The sequence below is a fragment of the Platalea leucorodia genome (assembly GCF_965183815.1).
Source record: "Platalea leucorodia genome assembly, chromosome: 3".
NCBI lineage: Eukaryota > Metazoa > Chordata > Aves > Pelecaniformes > Threskiornithidae > Platalea > Platalea leucorodia.
In genome coordinates, this window is record NC_138825.1 from 64,270,049 (window position 1) to 64,295,344 (window position 25,296).

The 25,296-nt window shown below is 38.9% G+C and overlaps 1 protein-coding gene across 2 annotated transcripts; it reads left to right on the forward strand.

Annotated features, from left to right (window-relative positions):
- The first annotated feature begins 2,966 nt into the window (after positions 1–2,966).
- Positions 2,967–13,416, forward strand: MTFR2 (mitochondrial fission regulator 2). Of its 2 annotated transcripts, XM_082305934.1 has the most exons (8): positions 2,967–3,237; positions 3,878–4,009; positions 4,400–4,504; positions 4,744–4,868; positions 6,959–7,176; positions 8,322–8,622; positions 10,982–11,168; positions 12,738–13,416. In XM_082305934.1, the coding sequence occupies exons 1-8, from the start codon at positions 3,175–3,177 to the stop codon at positions 12,834–12,836; spliced, it is 1,230 nt and encodes a 409-aa protein (XP_082162060.1). In that variant the 5' UTR covers positions 2,967–3,174; the 3' UTR covers positions 12,837–13,416. The 2 variants fall into 2 exon arrangements, with proteins under 2 accessions (XP_082162060.1, XP_082162061.1); XM_082305935.1 differs by lacking the exon at positions 3,878–4,009.
- Positions 13,417–25,296: the final 11,880 nt, after the last annotated feature.

Below are 25,296 nucleotides of genomic sequence, written 5' to 3' on the forward strand. Positions count from 1 at the left end.
GGATACCTAGTGATTTGCTTTGTCACTAAAAGGTGCTTCTCTTGTCAAGGGTAACATAGTACAGGTTTTAAGATTTTATAAACCTAGGGTTTAAACTCACTGCAAGAAAAATGTGCTGTCCATAAAGTGTGAAGTACAAGTGGCATTTTCAGGGCCACTAGCGATTATGGTTTCAGCTTTCTGTTGATAGCTTAATCATCAAAAGAACACTTTAGTTAAGAAATTGGTGGCATTATCAGTCTAGCTTCTTCTTTATCAATTTTTGCTCCAGGTTGTTAAAACTGCCTGTTTTAATTTCTTAATGTGGACTTGCCTCTCCAGGTATGTAATCTGGCAAGAGTAAGTCTTTAAATCTTCTATCACATTTACAGCCTTAGGTGAAGTTGGGGGAGGGGAGAAGCAAAACAAAAAGCACCACAAAAATCCCTGAAAAAGCAAAGCAAGGTATGTTAAAACCTGAATCAGTAAAGATACTTCAAGATACACTAAACATTTCTATAAAGTGTGAATTCCATTACAGTGCCCCGAAGTAAATTTCTTTAGTATTCCACTTCATACAATGTGTAAATTTCAAGCTATAACTCAATGGTAAAAGTTACGTTAGCAAAAGGTGTGAGAAATGAGTCTTACTTTCTTTGACACTGATTTCTAAATAGTTGTGCTTCTAGTATTTTTTTGTAGCCCAAGTGCAGAAGTTAGTCTACAGTTTGTTTGTTTGTTTTAAAAACAAAAACAAACCCACAAACTTAGTTTAGTGGTAGATACACTTTTAGTCTACAGAATGTTAAGGATGATGGTAATGTAATGGTTGAATTACCAGAACAAGGACATTCTCATACGACAAGACTACTTAGGTTTTCTTTCTCAAACTACTATAGATACAGTAATTCTTGATGTTATATGGAGTTAAAAGTGTAGTTGTTCTTAGTTTGCCCCTTAGAATGGCATAATGTCTTTAAAAAAAATACAAGGGAAAAAAAAAGCTTTGGTAGAGATGTTTGTATTAAATATGTATATAATGTATGTCCCCTTACTGGCTTTACTGTTAGGGAGTGGTTAACCACCTGCCCTATCCAAATTAAACACTAGAAGGCAGAAAAAGGTAGTACTGTCACTAATCCTAACTGCTGTTGAGGAAATTGTATTTCAGATTGCACTAGTTTGCCAGCATCTGTGTAGGAAGGGAAATAGGAATACTACTTGCCCTCCAGTAGTAGTTACTAGAGGGTCATTCCTGCCTTATGTTTTAGGAAGTTCAGGCAAACTATACTGTTGTTGCAAGATCTGCTTTTACATGTACAGTGCCTCTTTTTAATGCCTGCTTGAAATGTAAAACCAAACATTCCTTGGACTTCTTAGCAAAGCTCACGCAGACTTTGTGTATATTAAATCAGAATAAGCAAGAAAAGGAACAAAACAAACTTGGCATCAGTGTCAGAGTCTGTCCTAATGAAGTGAAATATTTAACATCGGTCTGAAACTAACACATAGGGCCAAGATATACTTGGAACTATCATAACCTTAGAACAGAGAATCTGTATCATCTAGCTCAAGTTGAAATTGGATTGTTGTGGTCTGCGTGTCATAAGGCAAGATAGTTCCTGCGTGATGAGGCAGATTTAAGTTTTCTGCTTCAGTTGAATGTCCAAGGAAATCTGGTACAGATTGCTTTGATAATGGCAGTTGATCCTACAGACCTGTCTGTAGGTTAGATCATAAAAAATCCTTTTTTCATAATCTTTAATTTTAATGCAGTTTATTAAAAAAGAAATTTGTTAATTACAGAACACATGGTGACAGCCATAAAGGCATTTATTTAAAAAACTGCTTGAATTAATCTAGTCAAAGATGCAAGTTGCAGTAGTTGAGATGATGATTTTTTTTTTTTTAAATCCAAAACTAATGCTTCAGCACTCACTAGTCCTTCAACACGAATAGTGAATTTTCACTGTTGTGATAAGAAAAAACGTGTTTTGAGGTTTTCATTTGGTGCTACTGAAGTAGCTGTATGACTGCTGCGAATGGAAGTCCAGTGCATTTTGCATTTCTCTTGTTAGGTGAAGACCATCAAGCATTCTGATGGTATAAAATGTTTAACTGTATTTTGAGTTCAGTAATTCATTCTGACTCATTGCTCTCCAGCAATGCAGCAGTTTCTGGATCCGCTTCATCTTCGCGTGGTGTGCTTATGAGGTTTGGAGTTATCCCTGCACTTCGGACAGAATCAGACATTTGTTTCACTAGGCAAAAAAACCCCAAAAAACAAACAAAAAAACCAAATCCAAAACCCCCAACAGACTCCCGTAGCTCTGCACTCATTCAGCGTCTTGGTGTGGAATTAGATCTCGCATCATCTCCCTTCCCAGCAACACTCAGTGCTGTACCCGTGGGCAGCCACACCAGGAGTGGGATCGCCGGCCGTTGCGCTGGCGCGTTCCTTCCGTTGGCGCGCGCCGCGTCCTGCTGCTGCGCGTGCTGACGCTTCCTCTTCCCGGGGGTGGAGTGACTCGCGTCGCTCTGGCGCGTGGAATTGCCCCCGTGCGATGTCCGCCCCCTCCACACCGCGCACCCCGACGTCGCTCACTGGAAACCCCAGAAGGGTTTCCTTGCCGCGGAGGACGCGCAGGCTGGGGCCCCAGGCAGGCAGCCGGCCCGGCCCGGCCCTGCCCTGCCGCTGCCGGCGGGCGCCCCCCCTCCTTAGGCGGGCGGGCCGCGCTCCGCCGGGGCCGCGCTCCGCCGGGGCCGCGCCGATCAGGGCACCGCGGAGCGCCCGGCCGGCCTGGAGGCGGCATTCAAACCTGCCCCCCTCCCGACACCCCCCGCGGCCGCGGCCGCCTTCGCCCCCTTATTGGCTCTGCCCGAAGCACTGGCTACTTCCTATTGGCGTGATTTCCTTTCTGCCCCGCCCCCACTCCTGATTGGTGCTGCCAGCCCGGGCGGCCTGGCGGGGCTGCGGGCCGCCTGCTGCGCCCGTCGGCCGCGGCCTGAGGCAGGGGCTGGGGGCGCCGGCGGGGGATAAGAGGAGGTGTGCGGGCTGTCCTCTGCCCGCTGGCGGCTCCCGCGGAAGAGAGAGGGCACCGGTTGCTGCCGGTGAGGTGGGAGTCGCTCGGCGCGTGTCCCTGGCTGTGGGGGGCGGCCACCCCTCCCTTCAGCCCTGCAGCGCGCGCGGCGGCCATGGCGCTGGTGCTGGATCTCCTCAGGCGGGTGCTGGAGTACTTCGGCTGGCCGCCCGACCAGGTGAGACCCCGAGGCGCTGGGGAGGGCGGGGGGCTGTCTCCTGCCGGGCGGCACCCGGAGACCTGCCCGTGCGAGGCGTCGTTGTGGTTACGGGGATCTGCTCCCCGTCGCCTCGGGGCCGCCGCACGCCTGCGGCAGGACGGGCTGTGCTCCCCGCGCACAGCGGGGTGTGTCGGTGTGGGAAAGCTTGATTGGTATAATGGGACGCGTGGCCCGCATGCGGGATTTCGGTGGGTCACTCTTCTGATACAGCCATTCAAGCGCTGCTTTTTTCTCTGAACCGAGGGAAAAAAATCAGTAACTTTAGCTGTTAGTGTTTTGCTGTTTTAAATAAAAGGCTGCATGACGATTCCCAAATAGTAGTTAATCCTGTGTTTTCAGAGACTTGGGAAAGGTATTGTTTGGGAAACTGGGAAGGTTAACTGCTGCCATAACAGTCAGGGTCTGATGTTAGAGCGTGAGTTCACGGGCAGCTCTTTAGTCATGGGTGTCAATAGTGAGGCACAGCTGCACCTTGTCGTTCTGAGGAAATTCTTGCTTGCTTTCTGCGAAGCTACTAAAGTAGTTCTAGGAGTACTAGTTTGAGCTATCCTGGTTGTTTTCTGGTTTCATTGTCGGGAGTTCTTGGTTTTTTTGACAGGCCATATTTCTGGAAACTCGCATGTTTGGCAGCAGTATCAGTCGTACAATCAGAACATGCCTTCCTTCAGCAATCTCATCAAGAAGGCATTTCCAGCAGTTATATACAGTCATAAGGAAGTATCAGGTCAAGGTACATTACACTTATATCACTTCTTTACTGATGTTTTTCCCCAAGACTTGTATAGATGCATATGGTTACTCAAATGTGCTCAGAATATTACTAGCTACATGATGTAGCTGATGCATTCTTTGTTGGCTTTTGTGCCACTCTAAAATATACTGGGTACAGGCTGTATCTTGGCGGTGTTTTGGAAACAGTCTGTTAAAACCAGTGGTTTTGTCTGTTAAAACCAGGGTAGGCCTCTTTGGACTTTCAGCTTGAGAACAGCATCGAAAAGTTACGTTAACGTACCTGCATTATGTTTAATTACATATAACATTAAATTATTTAATAACTTTGCTTGTAAGAACTGAGGGCTTTGATTTTGCTTCTCAGATTAAAAGGTATTCTGATTTCTAGGTCCTATCTGTTTGCCAAAAAAAGGAATATGGATCTACTCGAAGTGTTGTCCGTCGACTTGGGACAATTCTTTCCTTAGAGCCTTACCCAAGACCTTATTTTCAAGTAGGTGATTTATTGTTATACATATGCTTCAACTATTTAAGTTTTCTCATTTTTTAATGTAGTGATCACTTTCCTGTTCTTTTTAGCTTGTGTAACTCTTGTGTTGCATCCTTTATACTCACTGTTTTCAGCTTGCTTACAGCACTGCTTCTGAAAGTTCCTCTTGATGAGGCAGAACTTTTAGTGTGTGCTGAATCTGTTTTCTCTTCATACATTTTTCTTGTTCATTTGTTTTTTAGCTTGTTCAAGACCCAAGTCCATTGGGTTATGATGAACAAAGCGCAGCTCCGACTCCTGTAGCTCCATCACTTGCTGATGTCCTGTGGGTGGCAAATGATGAGGGACAAGCATTTACTAGACTTAGGTAAGTAAAAGTAGAATATATGCATAAAAAGAAGTAATAAGAGTAAGTTATGTCTTCTCTTCTTTGCGGTGTGTGGTTTTGTGTGTTTAGTGGTGTGGGGTTTCTTGTTGGTTTTTTTTTTGTTTTTCTTTTTTCCTAGCCCTTTCAGACTTCCAGCTAAACCAACCCTGGAAACTTTTTGGTTTTTTTAGGGGGGCAGTTCCTGCTTACCTGGAAATTCTTACTACATAGAGTATTCTTATCTGACAGATTTCTGAAATTTGAGTCCCCTCTTTTCTCTTCCTAATAGCACATCAGGTGTATTACTGGCATTTTAGTTTATATTCACTCACAAAGTACTTTGTGAGAGAGGGAGTTTAAGGGAAACTTGCGTATTGCAACATACAAGATTATTCTTATCTTTATGGTTTTAGTTTACAAGCATTTTGATAAACATCATAAAGGGGAAAACAAGAAAATATTTAAATGTGTCCTTTTGACGTTGATTACTACAGTGCTATGTGTGTAAACCTTGATGGTTGCTTTGATGGAAAGAAAAACATAATTTCTTCATTTTAAAAATTTGCTTTGAATATAGTTTATATAATTTTTTCTAGCTTTTACAGTGTGCTAAGGGAAAATATTTTTATAATTATAAAATATTAGAAGTACTGTGAAATGACAAATTATCCAGGAATTTGCAGACACAAATAGTATACAAGTCTCTTCTCTTCCCACCCCCCACTAGAGAAGAAATAGAAAGTTGGCTTACTGTTCCTCTAAAGGGTCCGTTCAAAATCAGGGGATGAGTCAGAGCCGGAACCAAGATTAAAATTTGGACACTTGTATTGTCTTGTATGACATCTGTATTGGACAATGTAACTCTACTTCATATTGGCATGTGTTTGTCTGTGATCTCTGGGCTGCTTGCTGGTAATGAAACTACAAGAAACTGATGAAATAACACACTTTTTATTAGAGAAGTTTTGATAAAGTTGTGTTTCATCTTATGATTCCTGAGACGTTACTGTTGAATTATGGAAGTTTTTTTTGCAGCTGATGTAAAATACTGGAAGAGTAAGAATATTGTTAAAAGGAACTGTGGCCTGTTTTGTCTTGCTTGTGCTGTTCTTTAGCCGGTCTAATTCACAGATCCATGAAAGTTCATTCTTTTGTTGTTTTCATTCTTTCTTCCTCCTCCTCCTCTCCTGGCTCTGTGGGATGTTTTTCGAGAACAAGTATTCTAGTTGATATCTTTTCCTTCTGAGCCAGTGTGAAGAGTAAGGGTTTTTGGCAAATCAGAAAGCAATGCTGCAGGTCTGAGTTGAAATAAAAGGGTAATTAATATGAGGGAAAAGGTCTGGTTTTGTTTCAATCAAAACTTAGTGCATCTTGAATAAATAAAGTAAATTTAATTTCTCTGTTTCATAATGAAATTCTGGTAGTTTGAGTTTACACTCATTCTATATTTGAAGGTTATTTCTGCAGGCACAGGCTTGAAACAATTTTTAAAATTAAAACCTGAGACTTCTAGCACAATTTTCTAATTCAGTCTCTCTTCATGTGTAGCTTACAGAAAATGAGGTTCTTATTCTGTGTGTATTAAAATTCATTATTATTTTCCAATGTATTTTCTGAAAGATTGCAACTTCTTTGCTGTTTGCAGTGTTCATCTTGCAGAGTTTGATAAATGACTAAAATGTGTGAAGCCTAATTAAGAGATCATTATTATTTGACTCTCTCTGCCTTTCATATCTACTGTTTCAGGTAGGGAGGACGGAGAGACACCTTTATGATGTCAGTCTAATAGTTATTGAATAATAAGAGCTCAGCCCTACATTATGACTTTATGATGTATAACCTATCCCTGAGTAAATTATCCGAGTATTTTTTTATGATGACTTTTCAAGGATCTGCATTATACTTGAGAAAATGGACACTTAACATATTTTTAAGGTTATGAGTAGTTAAAAGTTTAAAGTTTTCTTAAATAATTTGCAAATTTATGTCTTGCTGAATGGCGATAACTTGCTTGAACAGACAGCGAGTAAGTTTTGAGATTTCCTTTGCTGGCTGAACCTTTCGGAACTGTGTCTTTTGTTGCTTTCTAGGAGTGAATTATGGAGAAAAGAAAAAAGTACAGCTTATCGTGACCTACATCCATCTATAGATTCAACACAAAGTGTTCCAAAAAACAGTACACAAAAGGACAGTCTTGTTGATCGAGCAGCACTCCAGAAAATTTCTGCACTTGAAGATGAGCTAACCTTTCTTCGTGCTCAGATTGCTGTGATTGTTTCAGCGCAGACATTGGGAAGCATTCCACCACGTAAGCCCTTCTGGTTTGAAGCAAACCAGTTTTCCTTTTTTTGCTTTAGAGTTCCTGTTCACAGCTTGCCATGTCTGATACTGATAGAGAACATCTCTAATTTCTCAAAGTGAAGTTACACCAACAAAACTTACAGCATATAGTATTTTGTTTCTCTTTTCAGTATTTGGTGCTGCACCGCTGTCTTTTTTGTGGCCTGTTTGCCAGTGTTGAATGCAGTTGATCCTAACTGATCTTTACACTCGTTTCCATGTTTGTGAAGGAGCTTAGTAGCAACACTATTCATAGGCTACCAATTACTGCTTAAAAAAGTTACAGACTATTAATTATCCCTTTTGGTTTTTGTACTGTTTCTGACAAGTTATCAAAATAATGGATTTAAAAAAGTATTCTAAGGAAGTCAGGTTCAGGCTTTAACAAAAACAAATGCTGCAATAGATGTGTCTGACAGCCACTAGAGTATCAAAGATTGAAGTTCATATTAGAGACCAACTATCTTGTAATATCCACCACCCCACCCCCAAAAAAACCAACCAACCAAACAAAAAAAAACCCAAAAAACCCAACAGTTTTGAGGTCTTGATTGACTTACCTGCACTGTGACTGTTGAAACATTTGAACTGGTGTGAAGGAGTTATATTTGCATGCATTGTGCTGAACGAACTTAGTAGTTCAGGCACCTCTGTGCTTCATTTAGGTGTTCTGTTGGCTCTTCTTTTGTCTCTTCTCCATTGCACTCAGTATTGTAGCCCACGTCACATGTGTTGTGGTTATCTTTGCTTTTGCTTCATGGGATATTCTAACATTCAGACCATTGAGAATGAACTGTATGTAGTAGCAGGCTGCTTTGCTGATTTATCTAGTGCTTAGACTGAAGACATAAATGCAGAAAATCAGGGCAGCACAAGACACCTCAGATCCATTATTTCATGTGTTCTGAATCTGTGGCTTTGAAATAAAAAACGTTCTATTTTTTAAATATTCTGCTATGACGTAATGTGTGATGTGTGTAAGAAAGTGCTTTAAGAGGGCTGTCTTATCTTGACTTAAAACCAAGTCGTCCTAGATGTTGCTTGATGTTGTTAATTGTGAAGGTATAGTGACTAAAAATAAGATCACTATTTTTCTTTTATAACTGCATCCAGAAGCCTTTAAAACATTCAGTACTCCGGACGGATTTTACCCGGTGCCAGCCATGACTTCTACGCCATTGTCCGTCTCTCACAATCACTTTGTAATTCCCTCGCCTCCTCCACTTCCTTCTGGTGTACCATCTGGTGTTGATGCTAGTAGTTCGGCAATTGAACTTATAAAACAACGTCGTGCTGCAAGAAACAGTGGTTCAACTACAGCTGATAGTGCTGATCACCAGAGGACGAAGAACGTTCCTAGTATGATGGATGTTTTGAAAGACCTAAACAAAGTTCAGTTGCGAGCTGTTGAGAGGTAGGTTGAATTGAACGTGTATCTGAGTAATCCAAGACTACATAAGCATCGCAGCACTTAAATAGCACCAGAGAACACCAATGTGAAACATCATTTAATGAGCAGCTACTGCTGACAAGCTTAAGCTGGCAACTTGTAAGTTCACAGCTTGGAACGTAAGATACTTGTGACATGGCTTATAGATGCATTTAAAACATGCTGAATATCACAGCATTTAACACTAGTCTCCTGCTTTAGTGTACAAATCTCAGGTTGGGGTGAGGAGGTGAGTGTGTTGCTACCTGGAGATCGCTTACAAAGTTGCCTACACAGTCATGGGAAATTGATCTGAACAAAAACTTTTTGGATTCAGTGTGAAAGCACAAATCCTTGGGGAAACATTGGAAAACCTCTGTTAACATACCCAAAGTATTCTTGTCCTAGCTTTGAAGTGTTAAAGAAAATACATGCTGTATCTTTTATTGAAAATGTGTTGTAAATTTGTATTTCAATAGGGCAGTTGGATTATAAATATTTGTAATGGTCTACTGCTGATGGTAAGCACAGTTGACGTGTTACAAAAATGCATTACTAAAGACTGCAATAAGTCTTCGGGTCAGTGTTGCTCTGCTATGCTAGGTGTAATAGAGGTTGTCAGATGTTTTTTCTGAACTTCTTGAGTTGAAAAATTATATAAGAACAACTGAGTCTATAATGAATATTTGGCGCTCTTAATGTGGGAAGAATGCCACTTACTAAAACTTACTGCATTCTTATTTCAGCATTTTCTTAACTGTGAGCTTTATTCCTTAAAGTAACTAGCACAAGTCTTGGGCACTATCAATATGCAACTCTAAAGCACATCTTTATCCTTTTGATGACATTTTCACAGTAAATAAAGCAAATATAAAGTGCACTTAGGTAAACCTGTGTGTTTCCTTATATATGTTTTCTTCCATGTAATTCCATGTACAGTGCATGAAGGAAGTGAAATGTTCAGGCTGACAGTTCTAACAACCATCATGTTGAGCAGGGGCATAATCAGTAGGAAGTGGCAGGTGTGCATCCGAAATGCGTTCTGGATTTAGGCATCTACTTGTATTCTGAAGGTAGAACTTAACTGAATAATGAATTTATATTGTTCGAGGGAGTAATGATGATCAGAATTACTATAATCTTTCAGGCAGCAGTCTGACAGTAGTTTAATGTGTGCACTGTAAAGGGAAGACCTCTGTTCTCAGAAGTTGAGAGTCCAAAGATCCCGGTTTCTACCACCTGAGCACCAGCTTACACGTTGGGCAGGTGCTCTAGCAGCTTGATTTTACAGGCATGGTGAACTCAGTCATTTCAGGTTTCACGTTAAATGACATCTACTGTAACTGCCAGACTTCAAACTCAGTGCTGTCAGTGTGCATTAATGGGTACAATTCATTGGCCTGGAGATAGTCCTTTACTAGCAGAAGTATGAATATATCTAGATTTTTTTTTTTTTTTTTTTTCTTTCAAATAGCTCAATGGTTAGGAAGCCTTTCTTATGATTTATTTTCTTGGGCTAGTCACTAATTTCCACATTTATGTTAGGTTTCAGGGCGCAGGTGCTGTTTTGATCTTACATCTCTGTGCTATCTTTTGATTTTGAATTTGGTAAGAACAGTTTTTCTAAATTAAATTATAAACACTACTTTTTAATTTTTGCCTATAAAATTTTCCTATTTGGATACTCAGGAGCTCGCTAGGAGGGAAGAACTGTCTTTGAAGCCTTTGTGCCAAATCTGATGATGATTTTTTTTTTTTTTTTTATAATGAAACTTGAGTTTAAGTGTAGTTTACAAATGGGGCTTTCTGGTCACCTGGTTGCATATTTGACTTAAAGCAAGTGGTTGTTTTCTTTAAATATAATTGCTCTGAGAAATTTTTTAAGTCTGTTCTTTCTCGTGAGACCATAGAAAGGCATACTGTTCTGAACTTAAAACTACTGGAGTTTAAATCAAATTATGTTCACAATGATTATGAAATATGTTAGTGAGAGATTCCCTCTAACATACCTTAATATTAAATGAGATCTGCTATGAAAGCTGTACATTTTGCTTTTTTTCCTCATTATTTATTTACGATACTTTAATTCATTGTGTTGGTCTACTGCCATTTTTCTTTATGGAACAGCATCAGGTTGTATTTTCAAGCTAAGAATCTGGCTGACAAGTTGTTGGGTGTACTTGTATTAGTCCTGTTTGGTGAATTGCTGTAAAATAACATTAGCAGCATTATTTGTGTAATCAGGGGTTTACAGGATAGGGTGTATACAAAAGTTGTGTCTCTAGATTTTGGATCACTTAGCACAGGATTAAGGGCAGGAGACAATAATTTTCTCTTTTTGTAGGTCACCTGGAGGTACTCCTCTTTCTAGACCCAAAATGAGGCAAAGTCCGGATTGGGATCCAGTTGCTCTACTAACTCATGCACTGAAGCAGAAATTTGCACATAAAAATTATGATGAAGATGATTCCATGGACAAAGAAAATCAATCTTTTGATAGCTCCCCATTTTCTAGTCCAGAGATCCCGCTGGTATGTTTTTATATAAGAATGTGGTTTTTATATTCTTGAAGTGACAACTGTGTTCATGGGTGCTTGCAGGGTTTTTACAAGTCTACAACTTCTCTACCATGTTTTTAAGCCATCACCCTAGGTAGTTGCTTTTTTTTTCAAGTATACTCAAGGCAGAGAATCTCAAAGATTAATTATTTTGGGTGGATTTAGACTACGAAATACCCTTCTAGATGTGCCAAGAGGAAAAACTTAGGAGGCTGACTTCAAAAATTCAGCTCATAGTTGATTGAACTATGGACATCTGCTTGATGGTAACTAGCAAGTATCCATGCATAGAAACTGTGTGTCTAGTTAGTAATGCTAACTACTTAGTGACTAATTAATTTTACAAAGAAAGATGCTAGGAAGGTACAGAGAGGTCTGACTAACACGTGCTACATGTTCAGAAATTAAAATGAAAGCACTGGCTGGCATATTTTTCTTTGAGGTAGCATCATTTCCACACAGTTTGCATCTTTATCCAGAATGAGATCTGATTCTGAATGCTGTTGCAAAGCCCATGAAAAATACAGGTTTTGATATGAACAAGGAAAGTGTGGTAGACAGAGACATTGGGATAAGGTGATTCTGAGTGCTGGTTTCTGTAGAGCAGCCTGTGCAAGCTACTTCAACTTACACAGTCCAGCAGTACTGCTGGCTATTTGTTAGGGACTTCCACAAACCTCAGAACTGCTTAGATGAGATGGATAGAAATAGGTGGCGGTAATTTAAGTCTCTCTGCTTAGCAATTCTGTCTTTTTATCTTAAGAGTGAGCTACAGATTTGGACTGTGGCATTTGTTAGCCTAATGGAGGGAAATAATAATGCAAAACATCTGGAAATCCAGACATTCTTTGAAGGCTGCCGCTTATATGCGTGGCTAGCTGCTTGGCTGAAAACTTAAGGACAACTAAGGTGTCTGTTTCTATTTCCAGCTATAATTTTTTTTTTTTTTTTTTAATTTCAGCTGCCACAAGGATTTTGCAAGCGAAATGCAGCATATATTTTACAGACTGTAGTGAGTCAACAGCTCTGGTGCATTCTTAATAAATTTCCTTGTTGACTTTTTTTTTTTTCCCCCCCTCTCCCAAAGGAAAAATTAGAAACTTGTTAAAAACAGCCAGGCTTGTGTTTTGGATGCTGCAGACCATTGCATTGCATAGCTGACATACCTGATTCTAGATACAAAAATCAAAGTTAGATCCTGGAACAGCTTGTTTATGGAATAGCTTTTGTTCCAGGATTTAACAGATGAATTATAAAGTCCTGGAAGAGAGACTGCTTAAGGCCAGCATGTTCAGGAGTAGATACAGAAAGATGGGCTTTTTCTGGTTAAAGCAGAATAATCTCATGAGCTTGTAATCAAGCCTCTAATTGTTTACCCTTGAGTGTTTTGAAGAATAAATGTACTTAAAGCAATTGCACAGGCTTACTATTCTTCCTATGTTAAGAGAAGTGCAACATTTTTTGTTGCTGTTACATTTGTAAACATCTTCTTGTTCAGTTGTCTTGGGTATAATTTTGTTTAATTCCATCCCTGCTCCCCAGGTTGGACGTTGCAGTCTGAAGCCAAATGCAAAATCTAGCCTTATAGGAACAGATGACGTTAAACAGGTATCAACATGGAAAGTGAGAGCACATATTTAACTGATGGAGACTTCTGAGGAAACTTCATAGTGTGTATAAGTGGCGGGTCCACTTTGAAACTGCTGTAAGGTGCTGTAATGTTTTCTAGAACATGTCTCTTCTATGATGTTGACGTTTGGGTTTTAGGGTTTGTAAAATTGCCTCTTCCTTTTCCTTAGTTTCCCAGCAGCCAAACTTGTGAATGTGATGCGCACAACCAAAAAAAGGTTTTTATTGCTGTGGAACAGTGTGTGTGAAACCTGGGAAGTGCAGGAAATAAGTGTGTGTGAAAGAAAAATAATTATTGGTGTGGCAGCTGAGGGCTGCACTCTGTTTGCACTTCAGTGTAAATAATGAGGAAGTGTAAACTTTTTGTTAGTGTGTTATATATAACTGACTGTATATAATTAATGGTAGCTAATACTGTTTCATTAGAGTGGTAGAGTTGCCTCAGTTTTCTTTGCAGTTTGCTGATGCAACTCCATATTCCATGTGCAAACAGTATTCTAACTTATTTTGGGTCAGTAGATAAACTTCTATGTTTGTGAAAATTTGTCGTGCTGTAAGTAAACTGCAGGTTGTCTGTTAAATGCCTTTAATATGGGGGAGTTGTGTTCTGAGATAAAAAAGACCTTGTAGAGAGATCTGCTAGCGCATAGTCTAAATTCCATATGTAAATAAAGATTAACTCCATCCTTGGCTTCTCCATATGAAGTCTGTTTTGTTCAAAAGAGTTTACAAAATAAAATTTTCTTTATATCATAGATGTGTGTGGTAGTGGCATTCTGTGTTGCAGACTAACTTTTTTGTATCTTAAAAGTTGACCATATTAGACAACTTCTTAAATAAATTGTTATCTAAAATGAATTAAAATAGAGCTTGCATTTTTCCTGCCAGAGTACTTGATGGAGTCCCTTATTTACAAATTTATTACGATCCACTCCTTACAATAGCTGCCTTCATTTAATCTTTTGTCTAATGATCCTGATGTATAAAATTGAAATCCTATCGATTAGACAGTGGACTGTGTCCCTTGTATATCCTGCGTGTCTTCTATTTCCTTGCCTGCTTACAGAGTAGACTGGCAGCTGGATTCCCCCTTACTGCTGAGTCTTATTTGCACAGTTCTAAGAAATTACTGTGCAAATCCCATACTTCTGTTTTAATTTTAAAAGTTATCTTTTGACTGAAACTGGAGCTTAAGTGACTTGCTATTTTATGCTTTTAAAATTGTCTTCTAAATTTTTTTTTTCTGAATTTAGCAATTATTTAACTGTATTGTATTCTCCCATTCCTCTCACAGTCCATAACAGTTTGACCTTCCCTTTCTTTCCACTTTTAAAATATGCATTTGCTGCATTCTCTACCTAAACTTGACAACTGCTGTGAAATCCATACAGAATAGGCAGCTTGGCCCTCTACTTGGCAATCTGGCCCTCTTCTATCGAAGCTCCCCATGGTCTCTTGGCTGCTGCTCTGGTCACTGATACAGTAGGGCAGCAGGGAGCAACGGTGAAGGAAGTCCCCGCAGTGCCTGCCGAAGAGGGTCTGTAGGCAGATGGGTCCCGGAGAGCATAAAGCCCATGGATCAGCTCCCTTTTGCTCCATAGCTGCAGCGTGGTGAGGCTGGAGCATGTTATCTCCCGTGTTATATCAGCATTCGTAGATTCAGGGGATCTCGGGGTTTGTGGCCATTCTGTTGGTACTGACAAACGTGAGGGTGGAATTCTTGCTGTGAGAGACTGAATTTATCTGCAAAGCCCTGAATACAGTAGTCTTCTCTCTTTACTACTTCAATTGCTTTATGTGACCAGCAGTTTCTTCTCTTCAGGAAGAAGTATTGCTTTGGACTCCTTTTGTGTGTTTTTTCTGTTCTCTCCAGACGCCATCATTTAACTTCAAGTTTGGCCTACAGGAGCACTTTGCAGTGGGAATTTTGAATTTGAAAGTGTCGTTTCATTTTGGAAGGGAATTCTCTCAGAAATTTAGTACCTCTTAAACCAAGGATCTAATGTCAGACTTCAGAAGCATCTGCAAATTTTAGCGAGCTGGGTGACCCTTCAAGTTCTTGAGTACTATTTCTGATTTTTGTGTCAGTCTGATGTGAATTGTGCAGTAATGTAGTTTGTATAGCTGATCTGCTTCCTTAGGGAAAAGAATAAGTCATGGGCCATGTGATCCCCCTGCCCCCCCAGCTATCTACCACCTACACATGTTATGAGAACAGATTCTTTGTTTTAAGTAGTTCCAGATGTAAATTAGGCTAGGCATTGAGCCCTGGTATACCTTGAGAAGTCTGTGGGTGGCATCTGGTAACATCTGACAGTTTTCAATGCTAAGAAGTTGCAAAACTTAGGCAGTAATGTTCAGTAATGAAAAGGTTAGCACCCATCGCAGAGATTTTTCTCCCTTTCAGAACTAGTGGAAATGTGGCTTTGTCATCTTATTTCTTTTGACTAAAACATCTGTATCAACTTGAGGTTCTCTAAGGTTATCCATGCCCACCTAGAATCCATGTCCTGTTTACCTGCAAATAACCTTGTTTACGTAAGGACCCTGACTGAATTGCTCAGTGACAACGCAGCTCTTAGAGATGCGGTAGCCGTATGGGGGAGGAGGAGGAGCCTCAGGAACATGAGCGCTCTTAGTCTGCTGGAGCAATCTTGTGAAATGTTGTGCCTTCTTATTCTTGTCACTGAAGAAGTCTGGAAAATTTATTCTCCTGCCACTCCTGATGAATTTTGGGGTGGGATGTCTTCCTTCAGGAGCTGCTGGGGAGGTCTCTGGAATTAAAGTGTGTTTTAGTTTTTCCACTAGAAAGACTAAGAAATATGTATAGTATACCCAGTTTTTCAACTGATGAAACAAGAATAAATGTTTCAAGTATTTTGAGTAAATAGAGTTAGAAGGAAGAGCACAATGCAGTTGTTTAAAAGGATTTTTCCCTAGGAGATCCTGAGAGATTTGAGTTCTCTATCAGCGAGCTTCTCATTACAAGGAGAGTAATAAATACAGTTACCTGAACTCTCAGAATGTCACTGTTTTCTGACAAACTTATAACATACCAGACCTGTCCAGATACTCGCTACTCGTGAGGGACAATTAATATATAATCTGTCATCTCTCTGTGTAGGTACAGAGTTTGGAGGGGAAAGGCACAGCAGAGAATATGCAACAGTATTCACTGCCCTCAGCCTATTCCTCTTTTCAGGAATTAATTACGTTGTTCTTTAGTCTCACCTAAATAATAAAATTATATATGGGGCTCTTGCAAAAGCCTAATTGACAAAGGGATCCTGCTAAACAAGTTAGCCTTTGAGTTACTGATCGGAAGCCTTGGGGAAGGCAAGTCCTGCAGGCAAGACTATCGAAGCAACGGGTGCCCCAGCATTAGTAAGGTCTGCAGCCAGATTTTATTTCTGCTTTATTTGAAATCTGTTTGCCAGTGACTGTAGGCATCGGGGAGACATTCGTGATCCTGATGCCTGTACCAGGTTCTCAGAACAGCTCTCCATGTGATCTACCAATACGTTTTTCGTAGTGACACCGACTTCAGCTACATCTGTATTATCTTCCAGGTTTATCTGAATAATCTGCAAATTAATTGTGTATGATACTTTAGAGCATTGTTGTTGCATGTCTCTGTGAAATTTGAATAGCTTGCAGATTCTATTCCAATGCTTAACATACTGCTGTGACTTGGCTGAAAGACAGACAGAAAAAACCAAAGCCTTCCTGAAGTTTTCCAATGGTCAAAATGGGCAGTATCAGCCCACTGTAATGAGAGAAACAATTGAAAATGTGACATTCATATTGCCCTCAATGGCATGATTTGATCAGTTGTTTTAAGATACAAGTCCTTATTACTACAATTCTAAGTGAGAAAATGCAACTTTTTTCTGAACAGCATTGTCCTCAATATTAGTATGATTTTTTTTTTTTTTCTGTTTCTCAGGCATGTATATTCATCATACTTAACAACGTTTGGCATTGAGAATGTACTGCTCTGTAAAAGATCCATCTTATGTATGGTTTCACTGGCATTTGTGAAGAATAACTTGATAATTCTTTTATTTGTTTAGACATTGAGATGATATAACCCCATTTCTTTTATATTTATAAATATATTATGTTGAAGAAAAACATACATTTATTAATAACTTATTTTAAAATCACAATTAGAATAAGTTACCCAATATACAGAAGCAGCTAGCTTCAGGTGGAACATCTTGATATTTGTGCTACATTTTTTGAAGAGAACTGACGTAAGCGGCAGTTCTTCTAGGAATTTGGTGCGGCTTTGAAGGCTTGCTGCTTCTCTTAAAGCTTTAACGACAAACCTCTAGAATTTGAAAACTGACAGTGACCAAAACTGTAAAACTAAGCAGGTTTTTACATATATGGATTTATTGTATCTTGCTTTATATTCTTTATTTTTCAGTGCTAGTGCCTGCCATCTTACAAACTTCTGCTCACGTGTCAGCCCACAGGCCATTCTTTTCCCTTTTATCTTGTTTGGGAGAATTATTGCCAGATACAGAAAATGATTCTTGAAACTTCTTTGAAGTGTAAGTGTAGGGATTAATTAACAAATTCCTTCAAAGTACCTGTAAAGGAAACTTCCGTAATTGACTTTGTAGAGTCTAAACGGTAGTTAAAAGATTTACAAGGCAGTTAATAGCTATTAGGGCACTAATTCCTGCTAAAATGCTTGCTTTTGTAACTTTGAGGTTTTAAAACACTGAACTGATTTCTGTCTCTGGAGGTGTTTTGAAAGGTCATACTATCCTTTCTCAGTTTCATTTTACAGCTTATATTTTTGCTTCTTTTTCCTTGCAAAACTGTTTTGAAAATGTTTGTTCGTGGATAAAATCTACACAAGTTGTAGATTTTAGGGAGATTTCAGGGAGGTGATAGTGCCCCTGTACTCAGCACTGGTGAGGCCGCACCTCGAGTACTGTGTGCAGTTTTGGGCCCCTCACTACAAGAAGGACATCGAGGTGCTGGAGCGTGTCCAGAGAAGGACAACAAGGCTGGTGAGGGGTCTGGAGCACAAGTCTTATGAGGAGCGGCTGAGGGAGCTGGGGTTGTTTAGCCTGGAGAAGAGGAGGCTGAGGGGCGACCTTATTGCTCTCTACAACTGCCTGAAAGGAGGTTGTAGTGAGGTGGGGGTCGGTCTCTTCTCCCAAGTAATGAGTGACAGGACGAGAGGAAACGGCCTCAAGCTGCGCCAGGGAGGTTTAGGTTGGATATTAGGAAAAACTTCTTCACTGAAAGGGTAGTCAGGCACTGGAACAGGCTGCCCAGGGAAGTGGTTGAGTCTCCATCCCTGGAGGTATTGAAAAGCCGGGTAGACGTGGTGCTTGAGGACATGGTTTAGTGGTGGACTTGGCAGTGCTAGGTTGGACTCGAAGGTCTCTTCCAACCTTGACTATTCTATGATTCTATGATAAGGCAGATATGTGCTTTTTATTTGGTTATATCTTTGCAGTACTTATGTAATTTAGTGTAACTAAATAGTGAAGCCATTTTAGTGTTTCTTCAATAAATGTACTACTTTTTTTTCCTTTCTTGCCTTACTGCTTGTATGCAGCATTATATATTTTGTACAATATGTATACTGCAGTTCTATTCCATTCAGTTGTTTCACCAACCTGTCTTGTCTCAATACCTCTTCTTGTATTGGCATAGTCAGGCTCTCTTGGTCACTCTCTCTTTCAAGATTTTCTCTTTTCGGGGTGTGAGGATTATTAAGAGAATATTAGTCCTCAGGGGATAAAAGAAATAGGTCAAAAAGAAGGAGAGAGAAGTTATTAAAAGAAAGCACATTTGAACCATCTAGTTCATCAGCAAGTGTGCCGGCCTTGATTAACAAATGTAGTTCTACCTTCGAGAAACTGGAAGTAGGTAAATTCCATAGAGGTAGATACGAGAGCTTCCCTCAGAGAAGCTCAGCGTACCTTAAATTGTCCAATTTAATTTTAGAGATTTGGACAGGAAGCATGTAGCTTAACTTAACCTAAGGAATAGGATACCTGTTGTAAATCACCAATGTACAAAGAGGGAAATTTTCCGTTATTTTTCAAAATACTTCGTTGAAGTACAAAGCTGAAGTTACTATAAACAGTATAGCAAAAAAAGGACAGGTAGTGGATAGTAAGTATAGAAGGGATTTTGTAAGAAAAGGAAGAATCTTATAAAGTCATCAAAAATAATGCATGTGTTGTAAGAAAGAATAACTCGAGTTATGTAAAAAGAAACAAGACATGGATTAATGCTTGTGTCTGTCTGTATAAATAATTCTGCTTTTGTTTCTTGCAGTTTGACAAATGTGGAAGGCACAATCTGGAAGGGTCTTTGACAAGCTTTTTCCTTTCTCGCTGTTTGTAAATGTTTCAGTGGTTTATAAAAATGCACACCATGCTGCATAGTTACACCTTGAAACATTTTGTTTCAGAGCCCAATGTCTAGCTGCTGTGATAGTTTTAACAATATCTAAAGTTATGTTGTGGGTAAAGGCTAAAGAAGACAGCTGTCCTTCAACTTGGGAAAGATTTTGTCCATTTCAGTATTATGTGCCCAGATTACTTACAAATTCCTGTGCTTCAGAAATATTTTCTCTCTTTAATACCTGTCACCAACAGAAATAATCTCTATTTATCATCAGTTTTCAATGTACCTTTTGTATCTCTATTTATTTGGCAAAGAAATGTTTTGCCTGTCCATCTGTGGGCGTGTGTTAGTAAAATAGCTGTCTTCTACAAGATAACTGATATTAACCCAACTGTCTGTGTTATTTAATTTATATTATGACATCTCAAAATTAAGTTACAAATAAATGATCTTGGCCTGTGTTTAATGGAACTAGGAAGAAATGACTGAAAATCACTTAATTGTCAATGTGAATCCTAATTCATTCATATGTATATGGAAGCACCTACAATAGGTATTTGAACTTGTGATCCTAGCAGAAAATGAAGATTCTAGAACCTTCTGTGTTGCCAAAGGGATCTTTTCCTTTAAATTCAAATGTCATGTTTTGTACTAGGAAATTGAAATAGTAGTTTCATTTGCAATATCATAACTTTACTCTGTTTTACCTAGCTATAATTTCGCTATTTAGCTGAGAGACATTTTTGATTGTGCTAGACATTAGTTTCCACGGTATTCTTTATTTAGAGAATTAGTTCTAATAACTAATTATAATAATCAAAAGGCCCTTCTTTTGATATTCATTATTTTCCCCAATAATCCTGCCAGCAGGATCTCTCCTTCTGCAATGGGAATTTGATTATTTTTTTTGCATGTTGAAAGGAAAACAATGTGGTGCTTTTGTTCCAGCTATGTTTCTAGTCCTCCTTACATTTTAATTTCTGCTTACATTTTCATTCAAGCTATTTGCCTGGAAGGCTGTAGGAGAGTTTAAAAGCAGATTATTTATGTATGTGAGCAAGAGTGTTCAGACTCTTATTTTGATTATTACTGGGATGGAAGTATTCATACCTTTTAAGGCTAATTTAGGCATCTAATTTCAATGGGTCAGAGAACTGAAAGCAGGAGCCTGTATTCCCATTTTAGGTAACAGAGAGGTAGCAGCACAGTGTGCAAGGGTGGAGTTGGCACTGTTTGCGGTAAACCCCTGATCAGCAAAAAATATCTTAGAATAAGATTTATTTGAAAATTTTGAAAATAATGGATGTAAATAGTTCATACATTCTGCAGATGAACTGCATGCATTTAACCACAAGAGAGCAGCGTTATACCAGATCTACGTTGCAAGTCTTAAAAGTAATTCTGCTTGGTCAGTAATAGGTCTAACAGCAAAATTTTAATCTCTTTGTATTTTTATCTTTTTAGTGTTATTCACTAAATTGTAGAGGTACATGCTTCTAACTTACTAGTGTTATGGTGAACTACATTTACGTGTATTTGGATAGTAAAAAGTCAACACGAGGCTAGTTTATTCTCTTATTCACAAAATAAATCTGCTACTTCATTTTCTAGGAAAATAGACAGAATATTTTATGTGGTGAGTTAGAGAAGAGCTTCATCTGGTAGTAGTATTTTCATGAAGAAATATCCTCTCAAATCCCACGTAAAATGGCTATTGGAGAAAATTTCTGTTTGTGGTGCAGTACGCACATAAGGAGCATTGCCATGGAAATGCAGGGATTTGTGTAAATAACTTTTAGGTTATACAAGTGAAAATATGCTGCTACTTACTGATTAAAAGTCAAAGTGACCATCTGGCATAAAAGTTCACATTTTTCATTCAGATGAAAGATTATACTCTGCTCCTGTAAGCATACACATTCTTTGCTCGTTGCATGTAAACAATGACTTGAACGAGTTTAGGTGCATTCATAAAGCTGAGTAAGTGTATGTTTGCAGGGTTGGGCAAAGTTCAACCTTCAGTAATGCTTCTGCGTCGCTATCAACTTCATTAGAGTTGCTAGCGTGGAACTAAAGGCAGTATTTAGCTACATATTTTAAAACAAGTAATATCTTGCCCATCCTGTCACCTTGAACTGTGGAGAACTTGTACATTTAAGATCTCTATTCTTGCCATCTGTGCTTCCTCTTTAGTACTCTGCATTTTACTTAACAAGGAAAGTTAAACTAGATTGTTCCCACTTCTCTGTTTTGCTTTTTAGTTCTTATGCTATAACACAGCAGCTGTATTTGCTGGGAGGCAGTTGCCACTGAGCAACAGCTGCTGGTATAAAGGAGGAGTAGGAAGAAATTCAAAGTAAGCTTAGTTTTAGTTTCTTCACGTGTCATTGTTGCCTTATGGTTGTTTGATGCGTTGTCACCTTATAGTTTACAGCCTGTGTGTATTTGTCTTGTTTTTTTGATAGTGAGAACTGTAGGAATCTGTATTAAAAGTTCCAAAATAGCAGTGTGGATCAGTGAGGCTGGTTGCGTGTTCTCCTGAAGTGAGGGGGTTTTGTGTGTTAGAATACTGCTTTTTTGTACGTGTATTCTGTTGTTTTTTACTCGATTTTGTCTGGCTGGTATTTTAGTCATCTTTTTCCATTCTGCTTTTTTTAGTAGGTGTACTGCTTGACTTGTATACCATGTTTGACTGTCATCTACTGGGGCGGGCTTGATAAGCCAGGCTGGTTTTGTTATGCTTTTTCCTTGCTTGTGAGGAAGTGTTTCTGAATAGGGGTCAAGCTCAATGTTCTTGTTTTTAATTTGTGAAGTTAGGAGCTGCCTTACCAGTATGTACACTTGGAAAGTAATCTGAAAGTCAGTATTTTGTGATAGTAAAAATAGCTAGTTTGAAGTTGTACTTTGATTTGACTCAGGTGAAATGTGGGCTTTATCAACGACCCCTGTTCCTTATCTCCCCATTTGACCACTCAAATATGTTTCATCTGGTTGTGTTTGCTTCTTATGTCTTCTATTCCTCTCATATGCACTGTCTGCATGTATATGAATTATATTAAGGTTTTACTTGTTATGTTGCTGCAGGGTCTTTTTTTTTCAAACCCTCTAGAAAATCTTCAGCCCCTTTATTATTTCTCAGTAGTGGCACAGCCTTTTCTTTAAGATTTGAAGAGTATACTTTGTGTTTAGTATGTTAGAACAATGAGGCTGCTAGTGAGACTGATCTCTACCAAATAATCTGCTCTATAACCTAGTTTGTCACTGATACAATGGCTTTTTAATGTTGACTTAGAATTTTGAGGTCACAAACAAAAGAAAGAAATATTAACATAAGGTAAGCGAAAGAAACAGGATTTGGGAGATCCCCCTTCATGCTTTGTAAGCTTGTGGTGCTGTTGCTAGGAGAAGAGCATGTTAGCAGTCCTCTAAGCTGGCAGTTGCCTGGGGAACCCGCAGAAACTTGTGCTATTTCTACACATCTGTACAAACTCACAGGCAATCTTTTTCTTCCCTGTACTCCCCTTTTCCTCCTCTCTCGCATAACAAAAGCCGTGGAGAAAGGCTGTCGCATCTTGATCACAGGACTAAGTCCTTTCTTATTCTCCAGCATACAGGTCCCCCTTACAGTAAAGACCCAGTAGCTTTGAAGAAAATGGTATGTGGCCAGACCTTGACTGAGCACAATAATGGTGAATAGTTGACCTGATGAAAGTTGAGGATCATGAACATCACACCTGGTAATGGTCACTGGCACTTGCATTTGGAAGTTGTTGCCATTCTGTTGCTTAAACAAGAATCAAAGTCTCACTTACAAATTGCGTAAATTTTAGGAAAAGTGAAAAGTACTTACTTCAAAAAAAGCAGGATCACTAATTACTACTAAAGTAATTCTCTAATGGAGGAATAAGTTAAACTCTGCTTGCTAGAAAAAAGATTTAAACTGCGGATGGTTAAGCAATTTGAATCTGCAAATTCTAAAGAAGCTGGCTGAAGGACATATGAAGGCCTTTTATGTTCACTTTGAATAAACCTCGGAGTAATACAGAAATTCAGAAAATTATTGTGGCATCTAAGTTTTCTTTTTAAGAAAAGTGGGGTAAACCAGGTGACTATAGGTTAATTGGCATGTATCAATTCTACGCAAAAAATCTGTATGATGGGACCCTATTGCAGATTTGGAAATACTTAGGTAACAAGAGTGATCACATGTGGCTTTATTGGAAAATAGATCTTTTAAATCATCTTTGACAAAAATAGCTGTAATAGAATAGTGTAAACTAAAATATAGCACTCATTATCCACAAAGTAGATGTTAAATGGATGTAGAACTGATTAACTGGCAGATAATAGTAATCACTGAAAGGAAGTATTTCTACTAGGGTTATAGAGAATGGTTCTAGGTTAATGCATTTTCATATTTTTAGTAATGAAATAAGTGATAAAATTTGTGGATGATTAAAAACAGGAATTACATTGAGAGAAATAATGAAGATGGGAATGATGGCGCAAAGCCATAATGATAATGCCGTAGTGGGTTAGGTTTCCAGAAAGAGAGTACGTTCCAGTACAGTCAATTGGAAAACTATAAAGGAGTTTTGTTCAGATTTCTAGGTTTTGCTACTGTATTCCTTCAGAAACAGAAAATCTGTTTGCAGTGACCTGATTTGTCTGTGAATGCATGAAGAGGAAAAAAAAGGTACTAAAAGCCTCTTTCTCTGACAGAGAGAAGCATAACACTAACCAGCAGCAGGAAGTGAAAACTAGAATCATTTAAATGAGAGTGCATTTCAGTAATGAGCGTGATATCCACAGTGGGAAGTGGTGGTTCTGCTTTATTTCTTCTCTGTAGTAGAACCCAAAGGTAGTTCTACGGTGAACCAACTATGGAGTGAAACAAATAAAACCAACAAAAACCTCCTATGGTTCCTGATATCTAGGTGATCAAGGCTTATTAGATGTAAAAGCTCAGGTCTTGGGTGTATGAATCAGGTGAACTTTCTAAGAGATTTTTCTTGGCTGAGTCACCTTTTGACAATGATGCCTTCCTTCTCTCCCCCTTACGTTATTTTCTGCAGAGACATTTTGAAGTATGTTTATTTTCTAATGTATTTATCATAGGTTCTCTTACGAAGAGATCAGCTCTTATGAAAGACATTTGTTTTACATTTCAAAAGTACTTCTAGTTTCACAGAGGGAGGAGCCTGTGCTACTCTTGAAGGTGCAAACTCCTTGCTGATATTCAGAGCTTTAAGAAGACTCCATACTATCATGGTTCTCAGTAAAATTTAAGATGTGCTGTGCCAGCTGAAAAATGACATCTGCATTATTATATAAGATGTCCCTGAGAGCAATATAACACCCACAGGCAAAACTTAAAGTTGTCAAGTAACTCAAGAGTGATGATGTAAGCTCTTCCTTTAAATTAACGACATTGAGGTACCAGAAAGAAAGAACTGCAGTTGAATTGGTGAAGGAGTAAACTCTTTCCTCAAAAAACCCAACAAAATGTACAGGTTTTTTTAAGGTACTTAGAAGTGATCAATTCACTTTTTCCACAAAACCATAGAAGTTTAACTACTTTATCATTGAAGTAAATGCTGTCCTTTCACATCTAGCTCTCTACAGGATCTGTGGTGGTTTTCTTCTTGAGCTTTGAAGTAACATGAATCTGTTATTAAATTATTTCTGTTGTGAAGACTTGTGGTTGGAGCAGTATTGGTGTCCTTTGTGAGGTCCTGATCTATAAGTAGAGTGCTCCAAAGTGTAACCACAGTGCAAATAAATAAATTCCATCTTTATCTTGCATTTCACGTACAATGTGACTGTTGAGCTGTAATAGTCAAAATGCCAGATCATTTTGTTAGCTGTTTATATTTCAAAGCCTGCAAACATGTAGGCCTAAGCAGTGGAACTGTTCAGAAGAAAATGAAGGCTGTTGGTAACATGAGGTTATATTGTGATATGTTTAGGTCTTGGGCAGATGGAGGATTTGGCAAAAGACAGCTGAAGTCCAGACACTTTTCCTACACTCCTTCCTAAGCAAACATTAAGAGTAATATTTTTAACTACGAATCCTTAAAACTAGGAA